At 40.7% G+C, this 14,299-nt stretch overlaps 1 protein-coding gene across 2 annotated transcripts; it reads right to left on the reverse strand.

The window, feature by feature from the left end:
- Positions 1-4,144: 4,144 nt before the first annotated feature.
- On the reverse strand, positions 4,145-12,361 carry nelfa (negative elongation factor complex member A). Of its 2 annotated transcripts, none has more exons than XM_010785901.1 (11): positions 11,175-12,361; positions 9,146-9,317; positions 8,287-8,448; positions 8,027-8,116; positions 7,774-7,904; positions 7,587-7,656; positions 7,406-7,506; positions 7,195-7,303; positions 5,621-5,943; positions 5,420-5,519; positions 4,145-5,052 (listed from the first exon to the last, which is right to left on the reverse strand). In XM_010785901.1, the coding sequence occupies exons 1-11, from the start codon at positions 11,382-11,384 to the stop codon at positions 4,868-4,870; spliced, it is 1,653 nt and encodes a 550-aa protein (XP_010784203.1). In that variant the 5' UTR covers positions 11,385-12,361; the 3' UTR covers positions 4,145-4,867. The 2 variants fall into 2 exon arrangements, with proteins under 2 accessions (XP_010784203.1, XP_010784204.1); XM_010785902.1 differs by having other exon boundaries at positions 11,137-11,269.
- Positions 12,362-14,299: the final 1,938 nt, after the last annotated feature.

A 14,299-nucleotide genomic window follows, 5' to 3' on the forward strand; every position in this document is an offset into this window, starting at 1 on the left:
GTGCAATAAAGGGGGATTTGCCTCGATATTGCTTGCGGTGCATGGCGGCCCCTCTGGGCTGAGATTCCTGGCAGGACACGGCGGACAGTGCAGTGCTAGGGTTTCATGTTTTGGATCTATTTACAGTGTTTTACCCCATCTGCATTTACAGCCATGGGGTAAGAAGAGAGTGCTGCATCGCTGCGACACAGCTGGCGGCATGCCTTCACTCAGAGCCCCTCCTGCTGGGGGAGAGGAGGAACTACAGGGTTACTTCACTTTAATCTATTGTACATAATTAAAAAGGTGTCTGTGTGGGAGGAGGTGAGGTCAGCTTCCAGCAGAAGACATCACTTCTGTGGCTGGTAACACATCCCTCCCCCCCCCACACACACACACACACACATACCATGTATACATCACTTCAGGGGACATTACATTGACTTACAAGCATTTCCTGGAGACTTACCCTAACCTTAACCATAACCAACACATGCCTAACCCTAACCCTAACTAAGTCTTCACAGAAAGACTAATGATTCCCCTTATGGGGACCTCCATTATGTCCCCATAAGGGAGGCGAGTCCCCACACGTGACACTGTAAACAGATTTAGGTCCCCACAAGGATAGTAATACTAGGCCACACACACATATACATTGCATCTATTTAAATAAGACTTGCATAGTTTTCTGATTCTAAGATATCTTTTTTTTCTGGACATTTTTATAAATGACTGAATAATTGAGTGAAATAGTAAAAAATAGTTGTTGCTTAAAAATTGACATAAATGATTGCGTTTTTCCAGAATTGTTTCCGATGCTTTCCTCTAAACTTTAAGCAGTAGAGAAACACAACATTTCCTACTTTTTAATTACAAATCATAACCATTTATGTAAGGCATAGTGTTGTAATTGATAACATTGAGAAAAATAAAGTAGAGCCATTATTAAAGGAGTTTACCATGTTTTTTTTAAGCAAATATGCAAAGAACCTATAACTTTATACTCAAACTCTATTAGGGTTCTGTGACAGTAAACTTAATTTTTCCAGGTATTGGAGAATTTTTAACACAAACAATTAATGGATAAATCAAGACAAAATAATTGTTAAAGCCAATTATAGAAGTGGAAATACTCTTTACACATTTGTTACACATAGGTCACCTAACAGAGACCAAAACAAATAAAGGTAATTCATTGTTTTTTATTGATAGGTACAACATTAAGACAATAAATGTGGCGTCTTACTCTTGTGACACAATGTTAACAAAGTACACTGTTCATGAACAAGCAACCATAAGACAAATATTATTTCTATCTCTATCCGTCCTCCCTTCCCCTGTCGATATATATCGTTCGTCACTATTTCTTGCATACACCTCTGTCAGGCAGAGAAAACCCGTGTACATATACAGAATCTATACATACAATCTACAATAACAGCAGTTTAACAAAAAGTGCTGTAAATTCATGCTACAGTGCTGTGCTAAATCAAGACTTACAAATACGCTTTCTCCACCTAAAGAAAAATTCAAAAAAATTAGTTCGAACTTCTGATAAAAAATTATTTGTTCTGATGTCGTTACAAATAAATCTTCATTGTTTGTTCCAAAAGATATATTACTTTCTTTTAGTTACCCAACCTTTGTTTGCAAAAGGCTGCAAATCATTTAAATGTTACCGATTCATAATAAGCGATTTTTTTATGTTTTATTGAAGTATTTTGAGCCGTTAATAAATAAATTCCACGTGATGCTACAGTTTGATGTGTATAATCGTCGTAAACATGAAATCTCAAACAACACATTCAACGAGTTAAGTTTATCGATGCATTCTACTGTATCTACATACAGTCAAATACTAAAAAGTACAAAAGATAGTTTATGCTTCATAGATGAGAAACTGACCTAGATCCCGTGACGATGAAGACAAACTAAATTAACAGGAGTGTTTCACAATGTAAAACCTCAGTGGTATAAAAGTCGTCCCCAAAAAGGCAAAACAACAACATGAGAGAAAAGGAAAATAAAGTGCCTATTGCGTGAATAAGTTAACATGAAGGTCGCTGTACATGAGTTTAGAGGTTTAGAACAGGGTGGGTGTCAGTGTGTGGAGGGGGGGCAGGGTCTTCAGCGCAGAGAGTTGACGGGCATGCAGTCACACAGAGCCCTCCTCTCCGCCCGCAGCACCAGCGTCTCTGTCTGCAACAAACAACAACAAACATGTAAACATCAGTTAAGTCTGAGGGTGTCACTAGTCCTATTTCTGTCCTCCTCACTTTTACAGTTTGCTTAAAGGTCCCCTATCATACTGTTTTTCATCAATATATTAAAGGTCGCAGATATATACAAAACAAAACATGTCTCTGAAGTGTTTGGCTGAAACACCAAACAGATCATTGTAGCATCCCATAATCCCCTCTGTTTCAGCCCTGTTTCAAAAGTGCTGATTCTCTGTCTGTTACTTTAGATGAAAATAAGGAGCCACGCCCCTCTGAGAGATATTTGGTTAAAAAGAACACATTAGCCGCGTTCACACCAAGTACTTTGCCGTACTTAGTTCCCAGCACTTAGTTCCCAGCACTTAGTTCCCAGCACTTAGTACCCCCATGGAACTAAGAGCAGATCGCGTTCACACCGGAATAAGTTCCCTGAGGGAAGATTATTCCATGGGGGTACTAAGTGCTGGGAACTAAGTGCTGGGAACTAAGTGCTNTTCCTCATTTTGCTCAATTTAACACTGCCTTTCATGCTCGGATTCAGTGAGAACAGCACCATCTGGTGGCCTGAAATATGTACTACAGGAGGCTGTCTCCTCCTGATTGGTGGAGTTGGCGCAATAGCCGTAGCGAAACTTCTGTGACGACATAAAAGTGTTCAAATCTGGATCAGATCCGTTGCAGCCCCTTTTTTAGAGATTTGGGTATGGAGGAAAATAGAGAGGGTTGTGTTTTCTGACACTTAGTTCCCTGGAACACCGGGGATACATATTCATGCATAAAAGATGTAAAAAATTGCATTTTGCATGATAGGTCACCTTTAAATGAATAAGCTGTCTTTTCGGGACACTTACTTATTCACTTATTTTTGGCTGAGTTACATGACAACTTGATGTGTGTGTAAAAATAGTCCTACATTCAGCAGAGGATTAACATAGTTTAGTTTAGCACCTAAGACTGTAACTATGGGTAACAGTTAGAACTGGACTCGGTCCAAAGGTAACACACACCACCTGCCTGCACTTCTAATGGCTCACTCATTTACAGCATATATATTGCTTGTTTAATCTTTACAAGAACTGAAGTGGATAAATGTCAGGTTGTGGCTTCACCCGGGGCCCTGTTGGACTATTTCTTGGCAGAGAAATTCCTTCAAGCCATACCTGGTAGAAAAAATACTGGAATACCAATTTAAATAGGTCCCATTATGCACATTTTCAGGTTCATATTTGTATTTAGCTACTAATCCAGGGTATGGCAAGGAATCCTGAAGTCAAATGTAATTTAAGACCTTTTTTAAGACCCTTTCCATACATTTTAAGACCTCATCGCCACTTTTCAACCGGTTACATTGGCGACACACTTTACCTCACATTTACTAAGTATTGATTGTCCTTCCTCCTTATCTTCCAACCATTTGAACGCAAACTTGCATTTCCCCATAACGATGTTGTTTAACAACCGGCGTAAACGGACCTTCGCACGCTATCAAGCAGTGAGCGTGCGATGTCCTGTTCAGATGACCTCAAACCCAACGGGATGCCATAAATAAACTACACACCTACGCAATGATTACATTCAGGCAGACTTTAGAATCCAACCTCTTTGGACAATTTATATACTTATTGAAAACAAGCTACAAAATGTAATGCCTTGGAAAATGCCGCTTAATACTTTTTAATAGCCTTCATTTTCGCTAAATTGATTTATCAACTTTTAATACTTTTTAAGACCTCGCGGACACCCTGTAATCAGAGCAGATTACCCAGTCTGCTCTGGTTAGCTGCCCTCTGTTGTGATTGCTCAACCACTTAGAGATGTCCCGCCCCTTAGCCTATCATATTAGAGCACTAGCTTAATATGTTATCTTAAGGATGTCACCATGATTTACAGCTGAACATCTGGGATCTCTGACTTCATTAACACAAAGGAATACATTTTAAAAAAACCTCCCGAATATGTTCATCAGCCTGTCATGTCATGTATAATAGTAGGGAAAGCCAAGCTGAAGCACCAACAGGTAAACCCGGGGACATTCCCTAAAACGTGAGGAAGAAGGATGAGAAACGCCCCCTGGAGTCTGTTGTCACTTTATTTTCTTCCCTTCTTCGGAAAAAGGATGAAAAACCGAAGAAAACATCAACCGGAAGGCTCCGAACAGAACTTGACAGCATTGAGAAATCTTTTGTGTTTACGGTCACCTCTACGACGACTTCTCGTTATTGTTCTCTTATTTTTTTGTCAAACTATGATTCAGTTCTGAAGTTCAGTTTTTTCATACAGACAGCTCGTATTTTCTCCTCTCCTCGACACTTGACATGCCTGTACCTCGGAGTACAAATGTTGAAAAGGTGCCTGTTGTAAGAATCACTCCTCTGCTCCAACTCGTATAACTCTCACCCCTCCTGAGCATCATTCAGGAATCGGACATAAAAACTGAAACAATAAAAAGGCTAAGGGTAACAACCGAACAAAAAGTACAGAAATATTCTTCAGTCCTGCATTTTGGCGGTGCAGGAAAGGGAGGACCCGTCTCTCCTCGACGCACGAGTGCTGGATTTGGCCCAAATGTGTATGCAAATACTTGTAAGTATGTAAACATGTTTGTTTTTTTATTGAAGAGGAGGATAAGAAATTTGGGATGTGTGACTTTGAGGCCTTGAAGCTCCTCAGGAGGTGTTGGTGATGGGTTTGTATTTCTTGAGACGGGTCCACTGTCCTGTGGAGTAGTTCATTTCGAAGACTGTGTCCACCAGCATGGTGGTGCTGCCGGTGCCGTCCGCCTTGGGGAGAACCTCCGTGTGTTCGCTCAGCTTGATCTGGATGATGTCCCCCTGCTCCGGGCACGGGTTCTCTGCAGGACGGCAGGAGGAAGCAGAGGGTTATCAAAGGGTCTAACAGGTTGGTTTGTTGCGTTAAGAAACTACCCGGGATACTTCCTGTAACTTCCTGCATTTATGCCACTGGTTTTATTTCAATTGAACAAGATCCTGACATCGAATATGACCTCTGACTCATCTCCCAACTTAACCTAATAGAAATGTGTCCTAGCTTAGTAGTTATTTAGGAAAGGTTGCAGAGTCACTGTCCTCCTCATTAAGGTAAGAAACTTTGACCTTATGCAGATGTGTGGTTGACCCCTTTGCCAGGCATTTTGATCAGTCACTGAATAAAGAACAGGCATAAATATAAGAACCGTTTGTAATTGATTTCTCCTGTACCTCTGGATCCTGCCATGAAGCCCAGGATGAGGGCCTTCTCCGGTCTGGTGACCTTGTTGGCCGTCTTGAACATCTCCTGGGCGGCGTACATCTGGTCTCTCTGAGGAGCAGGAACAGCAGAAGGGAATTAAAAATCCATACATTACAATTAAACTATTATTGTGTCTTTGAACCACCAAGCAACCTCCACCTCCACCTTACCGTGAGGGACAGATTCTTTTTGGGCTGGGGCTGTGGTGGCGTGGGGGTGGGTGTGGGTGTCTGAGGGGTGCTGGGGGGCTGGGTGGGGGTCTCTGGCTGGCTGGCGGTGGCGGCTGCTGGGGGCCCGTTGCTGGCGGGGGTGGAGACGGGCGTGCTTGGAGACGTGGGGGTCGCGGGGTTGGTCGTGTTGCTGGCGTTGTACATGGGCGTCCTCTGTTTGTACTGGCCCGGTAGTGTTGCCGTGGCGCCTGCGCCCGCTGTTGCCGACTCCTCTGGTTGGCGTGCCGACTGCAGCGTGTCCCGCCCCGACCCACCGGCGTTCGCTTCAGAGGGGGGTGGAGAAGAAGAGACATTGTGAGATTGACATGATGCAAACACCTGAGTTCTGCTAAGCGCCCCGATAAACATTCCTGTTTGTCATCTTGCAATATACAGATTTATATAAATAGTTATCCACGCAATAAACCATATTTAATTTTGTCTCAATTTACATTATTTTGTTTCATATTCTGTTCTTGTACATATCATATGTGACCTGCTCTATCGATATCAGTCACATTGACCCGAAGACACATTTTGAGTTGTATCCACTGTTGGAAAGAGCTTTCTAATGATATCAGGATTGTTGTTGAACTCAAAATATTAAGCAAAACATGTCACATTATATATAATGACTCTCACCGAGTCATCATTTTGAGAAAAGTTTCCTCTTCTCTGGAATCCATCGATCTGATTGATTATTAGCGGCTACTAAATGATCAAAGTAGTACGGAGGAAGCATATTTTCGTTTGGATTACTGGCCTGGGGGAAGCTCGCGAGCGCGTTTGTGTGTATTTGTTTCCCGGGGAAAACCCTCAGGAGAAACACCGGCCGTTGTTATGCCTGCTGTGACGTTACGTTACTCCGTTCTCCGCTTGTAATTATGCCGTCACAAGCTTCAACGTTGTATTTATCATCTGAATTTGCAGAAACAAGTTTAATATTCTGAAAGCCAAGACTTTGTTTATTTTAAATCAGATAAAAAACAAACTGTAACGGACCCTGCCGTGTTATTTATGGTTACTATACGCTTACATTCATAATGTCAGCCGGAGGGAGGGGGGCGGCGCTAAGGAACAGCAGAGTGGCGAGTGAGAGCTGTCATCTTCCCTTTACGAGCTTCAAACATGTATTTATCGTGTGGTTTTGGAAATAAAAGTTTCATATTCTGAAAGCCAAGACTTTGTTTATTTAAAATCAAACAAAACACCCGAACCCCGAAAAACTTTTTTGTTACGCAAATCCACGTTTATTTTGAAATGAGCCGTTGATTTCGATAGAGCGGGTCACACATTCTATTTACATGTATATAGACTTTTTGCACCACTTTCTATTTTGTATTTTATTATATATGTTGCATTGTTGGAGGAGCTCAGGTCAGAAGATTTTCATTGCCATTTCCACACTGTAGCTGCTTTGTGCATGTGACGATAACACTTTGAATCTTGAAAGGCCCTCCTGCTGCCTGGAGGGAGGTTTTTGTCTGTGAGAATATAAAAGCACTTTTCAATACAGTTCTCTGTGTTTGTCTAACCTGGCTGTGCCTCGGAGCTGGGGATGTAAGAGGAGGAGGGGACCATGCTGGGTGTGGCCGGCAGGTAGCTGGTCGACGGCAGGGGATTCTCGGTCAACGCCCCCAGTTTCTGTCAAACAAAACGGTATTAGTTACGAGGGTCAGAGAAAAACTGAGTGATACAGAGAGGCGGTCATTTGAGACGATGTTTAAATGCTGTGGAGTAGAGTACCTGTGCAGACACCAGGCCTGCAGCGTAGTCTGGCGTGGTGTTCTCCACCACCGCTGCTGCTGCCGCTTCTTCTTTGGCTGCTTTCTCTCCCGCCTCCGTTTCTAAAGCAGAAGATACCAACTCATGAACTCATGGTGCAGCTTTAAAATGTGGGCTGGTAGAAGACTGGGTATATAGTTACCCAAAGTCTTTCTTCTCCTCTTAGCTTCTCTTCCAGCGCCGACCATATCCAGCTCGGAAATATCTAAGAGCTAGAAAAGGGGGGAAAAGTCCAGAATGATAAAGCATTTATTCAATAGAACTGGACCACAATAAAACGACTCAGACTTGACTTTGATCTAGGAGGGTTTTCTGGAATCTGACATTACCTTGACCCCCCTCTCCTTGCGCAGAGGCGTCCGTGCCGGGGCGATAGGCGTGCGGTTACTGGGCGGGCTGAACATACTGGGGGCCGTGGGACTGCGGAACGGGGCCTTGTTGGGAATCCCCTTGAGAGGAGCTGAGAGGAACAAATGTATCAGCAACAAGAGTCTGAATAAAAACGTTCTTGCAAAATGATCGCTATGATGGTACTTTGTTTTTTAGAAGCACTGAATGAGCTTCCGTTGATATTCAACTCACTGGTTGTGTCGATCTTTTTCACCAGTCCTCTCCCTTTGGCGTGAAAAGGCACTCCAGCTGTCTTTTTCAGCTGCTGCGCTGTCTCTATGGCTAGAAGGGAAAAGAAAGTAATGTTGAACAAATAATCAACAAAGTACACACGCTGATCTCGTAAACAATGCCTAACAAGTAGAAATATGCCAATATCAAGCCAAAGGAAGCAAATGACACTGATGCTTTCAAATACTGCAGAGAAATGTATTCGTTGAAGGTTAACTTACATTTCTGCAGCAGCTCCGCTCTGAGTGTCGCACTCTTGGGTTTCCTCTTCAGCTGGAAATGTTTGACGGGGGGTGTAAGGGGTCCCACCAGAGTGGTTAACGCACTTTTGTTCAGGTACTGGCACTCCAGAGGAAGCATGTTCGACGCCTCGCACTCGCCCACTGGGGGGGGACAGAAGCCGAGGGGAAGAGATTCATCAGCTGATTTACAGAAGGACAGATGGAGGATCTAGCACTCACTTCACAACCTCACTTGCCCATGTTTAGCAGATGAAACATGTTAGCAAACAAGCTTGCAAAATATCACTAAACATTAGAATCCATATGCCAATGTTGGCCAGATGGAATAAAAAGGTGTATGTACACTCTATAAAGGATAAAAGCAACACTTTATTAAGGGTTTGTATCGTTAATGAAAACCTTTTGAAGGCCTCATGCATAAAGATGTTAGCTTTTAACAAAAAAGTACCGTAAATACTACAAAAAAATGCATTCATAACATGCAATTTCAAAACAATGACATATGCTCACTATTCCCACATACACCAAACGTTATGACCATATTCACATGGGAGATATTGAACCCCTCAAGCTATTCATAAAGTATCAAAAGACAGGGTACTGAGTCTGACTGAGAACAAATAAAAGTGTTTAGTAGATTCTAATATCCTCTTATTTTCCAGACTGTCAGAACATTTTGTATTAACCATAAGTTCATACTCTGCTGTAATTACACTCTTTGTTCCAGAGCAGCGGGCTGAGTAACACAACATTAGTATTACTGGTGTATTTTGAACCCATGGATTCTCTCAATGTGGGTCCACCCACACAACTAAAGACACAGTCACACGCTGCCTACCTTTCTCCCTCAGCTCTCCGAGGATATCCTGCACATTTGGATTCTGCTCCTCCAGGTCCAGGTTGAGAGAGCCGGTCTCTGGGAAGGACTTGAGGATGTCTGCGACCATCAGCACCCAGGGCTCCGAATCCACCGTCGCCAGCTGGATGATCTCTGACAGGGCCTCCTTCATCTAGAGAGAGGAAGACGGGGTTAGTAATAATAATACATTTCATTTATACACGCTTTTTCAGGTGCTCAAAGACACTTTACAGAGGAGATAAAAAGGAAATCAAATAATTCACACATAAGTCTGAGTCTTAACACACTTTCTGATCAAGTACTTTACTTCAGTATAATGATGGGGTACTTTTCTTGAGTATTTCGATTTACGGCTACTTTGTACTTCTACTCTACTACAATTCAGAGGAAAATATTGCACTGTTTCACTCCACAAAATGAGTTACTCAGACTATAAGTGAAACCAAACACAACCCTACCTGAGGAGTTCATGATAAAAGGAGGACTTGACGTTATTATTGTTTATTTGCAGTTTAATGTCTTGAGCTTTCAGTCATGTAAAACGCAAAGTACTTTCTTTAAGTCTTTTGACCAATGGCAAGAAAATCTAAAATGCATTACATTCACAAGAACAAATTAATATGCTGAAGGCGGTCTTTCTCGTATCTGCTGATCAACTGTTCCTTCCTATCCTGTTGCTGTGTCATTTCAGTGAAGCTGCAGATCAAATGGCTTCCATGTAATCGCCGATTGATCACCAAGATTTGTATCTGCGGCTTGTGACAAAATGATGCAACAGGATTTGCGAAGCATCTGTCAACTATTATTATTTACATGCAGCTTGTTTACATTGACATTGATGACATGTTGGCAACAGTAAAGATCAGAGCGACCTACAGTATTTAAAATAAAGACAACACCATCGACTACAATGAAGGCAGACATCTGGCAGCAATCAAATCATTTGAGTTACAAACAGCATTAGTTACACTTCATCTGATTTCATTGTGTGAAGTACACGAGAGCCACCTACTGACTGTACAAGAACAACATTCCTAAACTCTTCATCGCTTGGCAATGTTTGCAGATGAGCAACTTTACCGAATATTATATTGAAAGCAAAACAAAACAGAAACTAGGGCTGACTTATGGGGGTAAAGTAGCTACGCACATTCACTAAAGTTGTGTACATACATATAAGTCTGAGTTTTAACACACTTTCTGAATATGCATTATTAAATAAGGAAATTGGCTTCACTTTTAACAGCGGTGATAAACAAATGAATCCATCAAAAATAATAATCCAGTCATTTAATACATGATTTTGCATAATAAGTACTTTTAATTTTGGTACTTTAAGTTTATTTCGTTGTCAATTTATTCCTACACTGTGGTACTTCTACTTCACTTAAGTACAAAATCTGAGTATTCTTACAGTTTGCAGAAGAAGGGAATTGTGTCTGTCTGTAACACACTTTCTGAATATGCATGACAAAGATGACGGGTGTCTAACGTTGAGGCAGCTTATCAAGTGATGAGTGGGACTAGATGCTGGGACCGCCTCCAGCTCGGCCACTCTGCTCTCTTGTGCCCATCCCACCATAATGTCTGAACGAGGACAGCTAGGCTAATGTTTCCCGGTGTCGCTGCTCAACCACTGCAGAAAAAACGCGATTATATAGTCAAGTCGGTCGTTTAGCTAGTTAACGAACTTACGCGTAGACGTCTTTCTCAAGAACGAATGTAAATCGGCCCGGGCGCAGGAATATCATGTTCTAGTTTTTTTACGTTAGTTCGCTAACTATATTAACCGTTGCAAATAATCAGTTAGAGATAGCAAGCTAATGCTAACTAAATAGGTGATTAAGCATGTTTAGATGTTTCACCTGTAGTTAAACACCAACAGAACAAGTAATGCTTCGATTTAGAACTACTAGTCTTACATTGAGCTGACTACTTAGCTGTGTTTTTAAGTTAAAAGCCTACTTTACCTGTCAGGCTAACAGAAAGCTACCGAAAAGCGACCCACCTCGTCCACGGTCCGCCGGGGGAGATGCAGCATCCCGAGCAGCAGTTTCAGCTTCACCGGCGGCGACAAACTCGAAAAGCACAACCGTATGTTGTCAATTACTGACAGGGTGAGGAGAGAAGCGATGCTCGGAGGCGTCCAAAGCTCGTCCGTGGATCCCAATTTGTTGTGAAGCCACAGGCCGGTGTCGCTGTCCTTCATCGACGCCATCTTGGAAAAAGAAGTGTTTTGAGTTCGGGCATTTTAACGGGCCACCTAAGAAAACAGTCAGGACCCCGCCCACACCGGGCTCTTTTGACAACATTGAATCACAACAAAATAAATAAAAACTGGAAAATACTTTACATACTGTGGTCTTATCTGATATATGAATGTAATTGCTCTGTTTGAAACGTTCAACTGTATTTATTCAGTTCGCGCCAAAATACTAAAGGAAAAAAACATTTAGTTTAATTTTGTGTATTTCAGTGCAATTCTTGTATGTTTCAAAGCATTACTTCAAAAAACATTTTTAAAGTAAGTTCACTAATGCAATGCACTTTTTTATAATATATTATAATGATAAAAAAGCCCCCTTAACTCAGGTGAAAGTAGAAATGTTGCATTTAATAAGTATTACGTAGATTGGCTTGAGTGTATCTATATATTAATATTATTACAAATGAAGTATATAAGCAACAATGTGACAGCTGATTGAGCTAGAGCACATGTTTACAGCTTGATACTTAGGACACTTTATAACATAAACATATCCCACTTATTTGTGATGTTTACTCTCTTTTAAAACATACCACGTTTTTGATCTGAAAAATAAGAAGTAACGAGAAATGTTGTATAAATGTAGTGAAGTACAGTTTAATATTTTCCTATGGTCTGTTTAGGAGTTGCAGAAAACGAGAACAAGACAAGTAAAGTACTTCAAAATCATATGTAAGTAATTTGTTTATTGTACCATTAACTATGACTCATGCATAAATAAAACAATGTATGGCAGATCAAATACATCTCTCCAGTTAGTTTATGAATTCTAAGTTTTTCTAGGCTTTTATTTTGAATATTTTCACCGGAAGACTTGATTCTGGTCCCCAAAGCAAATAGAGGCACACGCATGCGCACTCCCGTACTCCACATAAAACAACCCTAGGTAGGCATCTTGCGTTGATTCTGCAAATATCATCGACTGATTCACGGTAGGATAACACGTCATTTGTAAAATAAGCAGTGATTATACTCTGTGTATTCATACTTTTAAATACATACACATATCAACGGATGAAAACGGGACTATTTTCCAAACAAAGCCAATCAGATGCTGTTATTTCATTGATTGACGGCCGTGTGGAACATTTTCTGTTGTATTTTACCAAACACCTGGGCAATTTTATTTCTAGCTCCAAAAGGTAATTGATCAGCACCATGGCGTCCAGTGGATATCTGCAGGCAGCGGTGCTCATTCTGGCGGTGCAGCTCATCTGTCTCGGTGCAGCTGATGCGGATCATGAGACTGGGACTGTCATCCCTGCTGAAAGTAGGTGGATTTAATATAAATATGGATTTTTCTCCATGTTCAGTGCAGGTTTATACATATAGGCGTGGTGGAAACCTGCCACAGTGGTGTTGTCATAGGTCCCCACACAGGTGTCATGGTGGGAATTGTAGGTCATCCTAATTGCCTATATGTGACAACAATAAAATGGGCGCTGCACTGTTACTTCAAGACCCAAATGTCATAGAAATGTAAAGGCAAATACCTACGATTTTTTTCCTTTGCAGGCACCATTTATGATAACAATGGTTAACTTTTGGGTCTGTAAAATATCAGAAAATATTGAATATTGTACAACCCAATTTTCTCAGAGGCCAATTCACGTCTTTAAATGAAATGTTCAGATTTTATATGATATAAAACAGAGAAAACTCCCATTCTGAGAGGTGTAAAAGTTTAATTTTTTGCAACTAAAAGTACCTAAAGGATTATTCGGTAATTTGGTAGTGGTATATATATTTTCTAATCAGTGTCGACTTTTTGTTGCAGTTCTAGATGTAAGCAAAGCTCAGGTAAATAGGTCTGTGTAACTAACTGACACGTTTCTGAAAATCTTTCCTTTTATTTGCAGGTCGCCCATGTGTGGACTGTCATGCATTTGAGTTTATGCAGAGGGCCCTGCAAGATCTAAAGAAGACTGCGTTCAACCTCGATGCCAGGGTAGGAGAAGAAATACTTTAAATATTTTTATTTGAGAAACTGTTAAATGCTCATGATTCATACTCTATTATTATGCTGGATGATGGCTTAATATTGCAGGTTAATTGAAATGCTGTCATTTAACATACATTATAATGTAAAGTTATTTGGTAGAATTCACAATAAAGTCAGCTTCTTTAGGTGAAGTATTTAAGTAATATAAATCTTCATTTTTATACATTAAATGAACTAGAAATAACTGAATTAAAGGTAAATTGGTTATTATGCTGTTAGTACACACAAGAAAAGTTCCTTATAATGCATTAACGTAATAATTATAATAACAATATCACATTCATTGATTATCACCAGACCCTTAGTACGTTTGGCAGAAAAACATAATTTATTGTCAAACATTCATATACTGTTTGACTGAAATGTAAAATAATATTTCCCAATTCAAAACTGAACCTATACAAATAATAAATAATGATGTTTTTATTTACTCCAGAGAGCACTGTATTTTACTGCTTTAATTGATAATTAGTTCATGCATCTTGTAAGAAAATTATGTTTTAATAAAAAAGGCTAAATAAAGTTCTATTTTTTTCCCCATAATGCAGCATTGACTAGCGTCTGCACTGTCCTCACAAGCTGAATATAACCCAAAAAACACTAAAATAGCACAGCAGCATGTATGTTGCTGGAGATGCTGAATCTAGGACAAAAAGCCTTAAGTTAACCTTTTAATGGAACAAGAGTTTCACCCATGTGGATGTGAGCATATGGACAGTAACGGCCCGTCCACACAGCAGCGTTAAAAAAATCTTGAAAATCTTGGAGGTGGGCGTGTCTGAAAGCTTGGGGATTTTTTGCGAGCAACGCAACCAACAACCAATCACATGAATCTCCCACCCCCGACATACAAAGCAAAAAACCC

The sequence above is a fragment of the Notothenia coriiceps genome, unplaced genomic scaffold, assembly GCF_000735185.1.
Source record: "Notothenia coriiceps isolate Sejong01 unplaced genomic scaffold, NC01 NC01_scaffold00028428, whole genome shotgun sequence".
Taxonomy (NCBI): domain Eukaryota; kingdom Metazoa; phylum Chordata; class Actinopteri; order Perciformes; family Nototheniidae; genus Notothenia; species Notothenia coriiceps.

Coding starts and splice junctions, on each gene's coding strand:
- nelfa (XM_010785901.1), bottom strand. CDS start 11,384: ATGGCGTCGATGAAGGACAGCGACACCGGCCTGTGGCTTCACAACAAA. Junction 8,449..9,145: donor CGGAGAGCTGAGGGAGAAAG/GTAGGCAGCGTG, acceptor GTCCCCCCCCAG/TGGGCGAGTGCGAGGCGTCG. Junction 7,507..7,586: donor GAGGAGAAGAAAGACTTTGG/GTAACTATATAC, acceptor CTTCTGCTTTAG/AAACGGAGGCGGGAGAGAAA.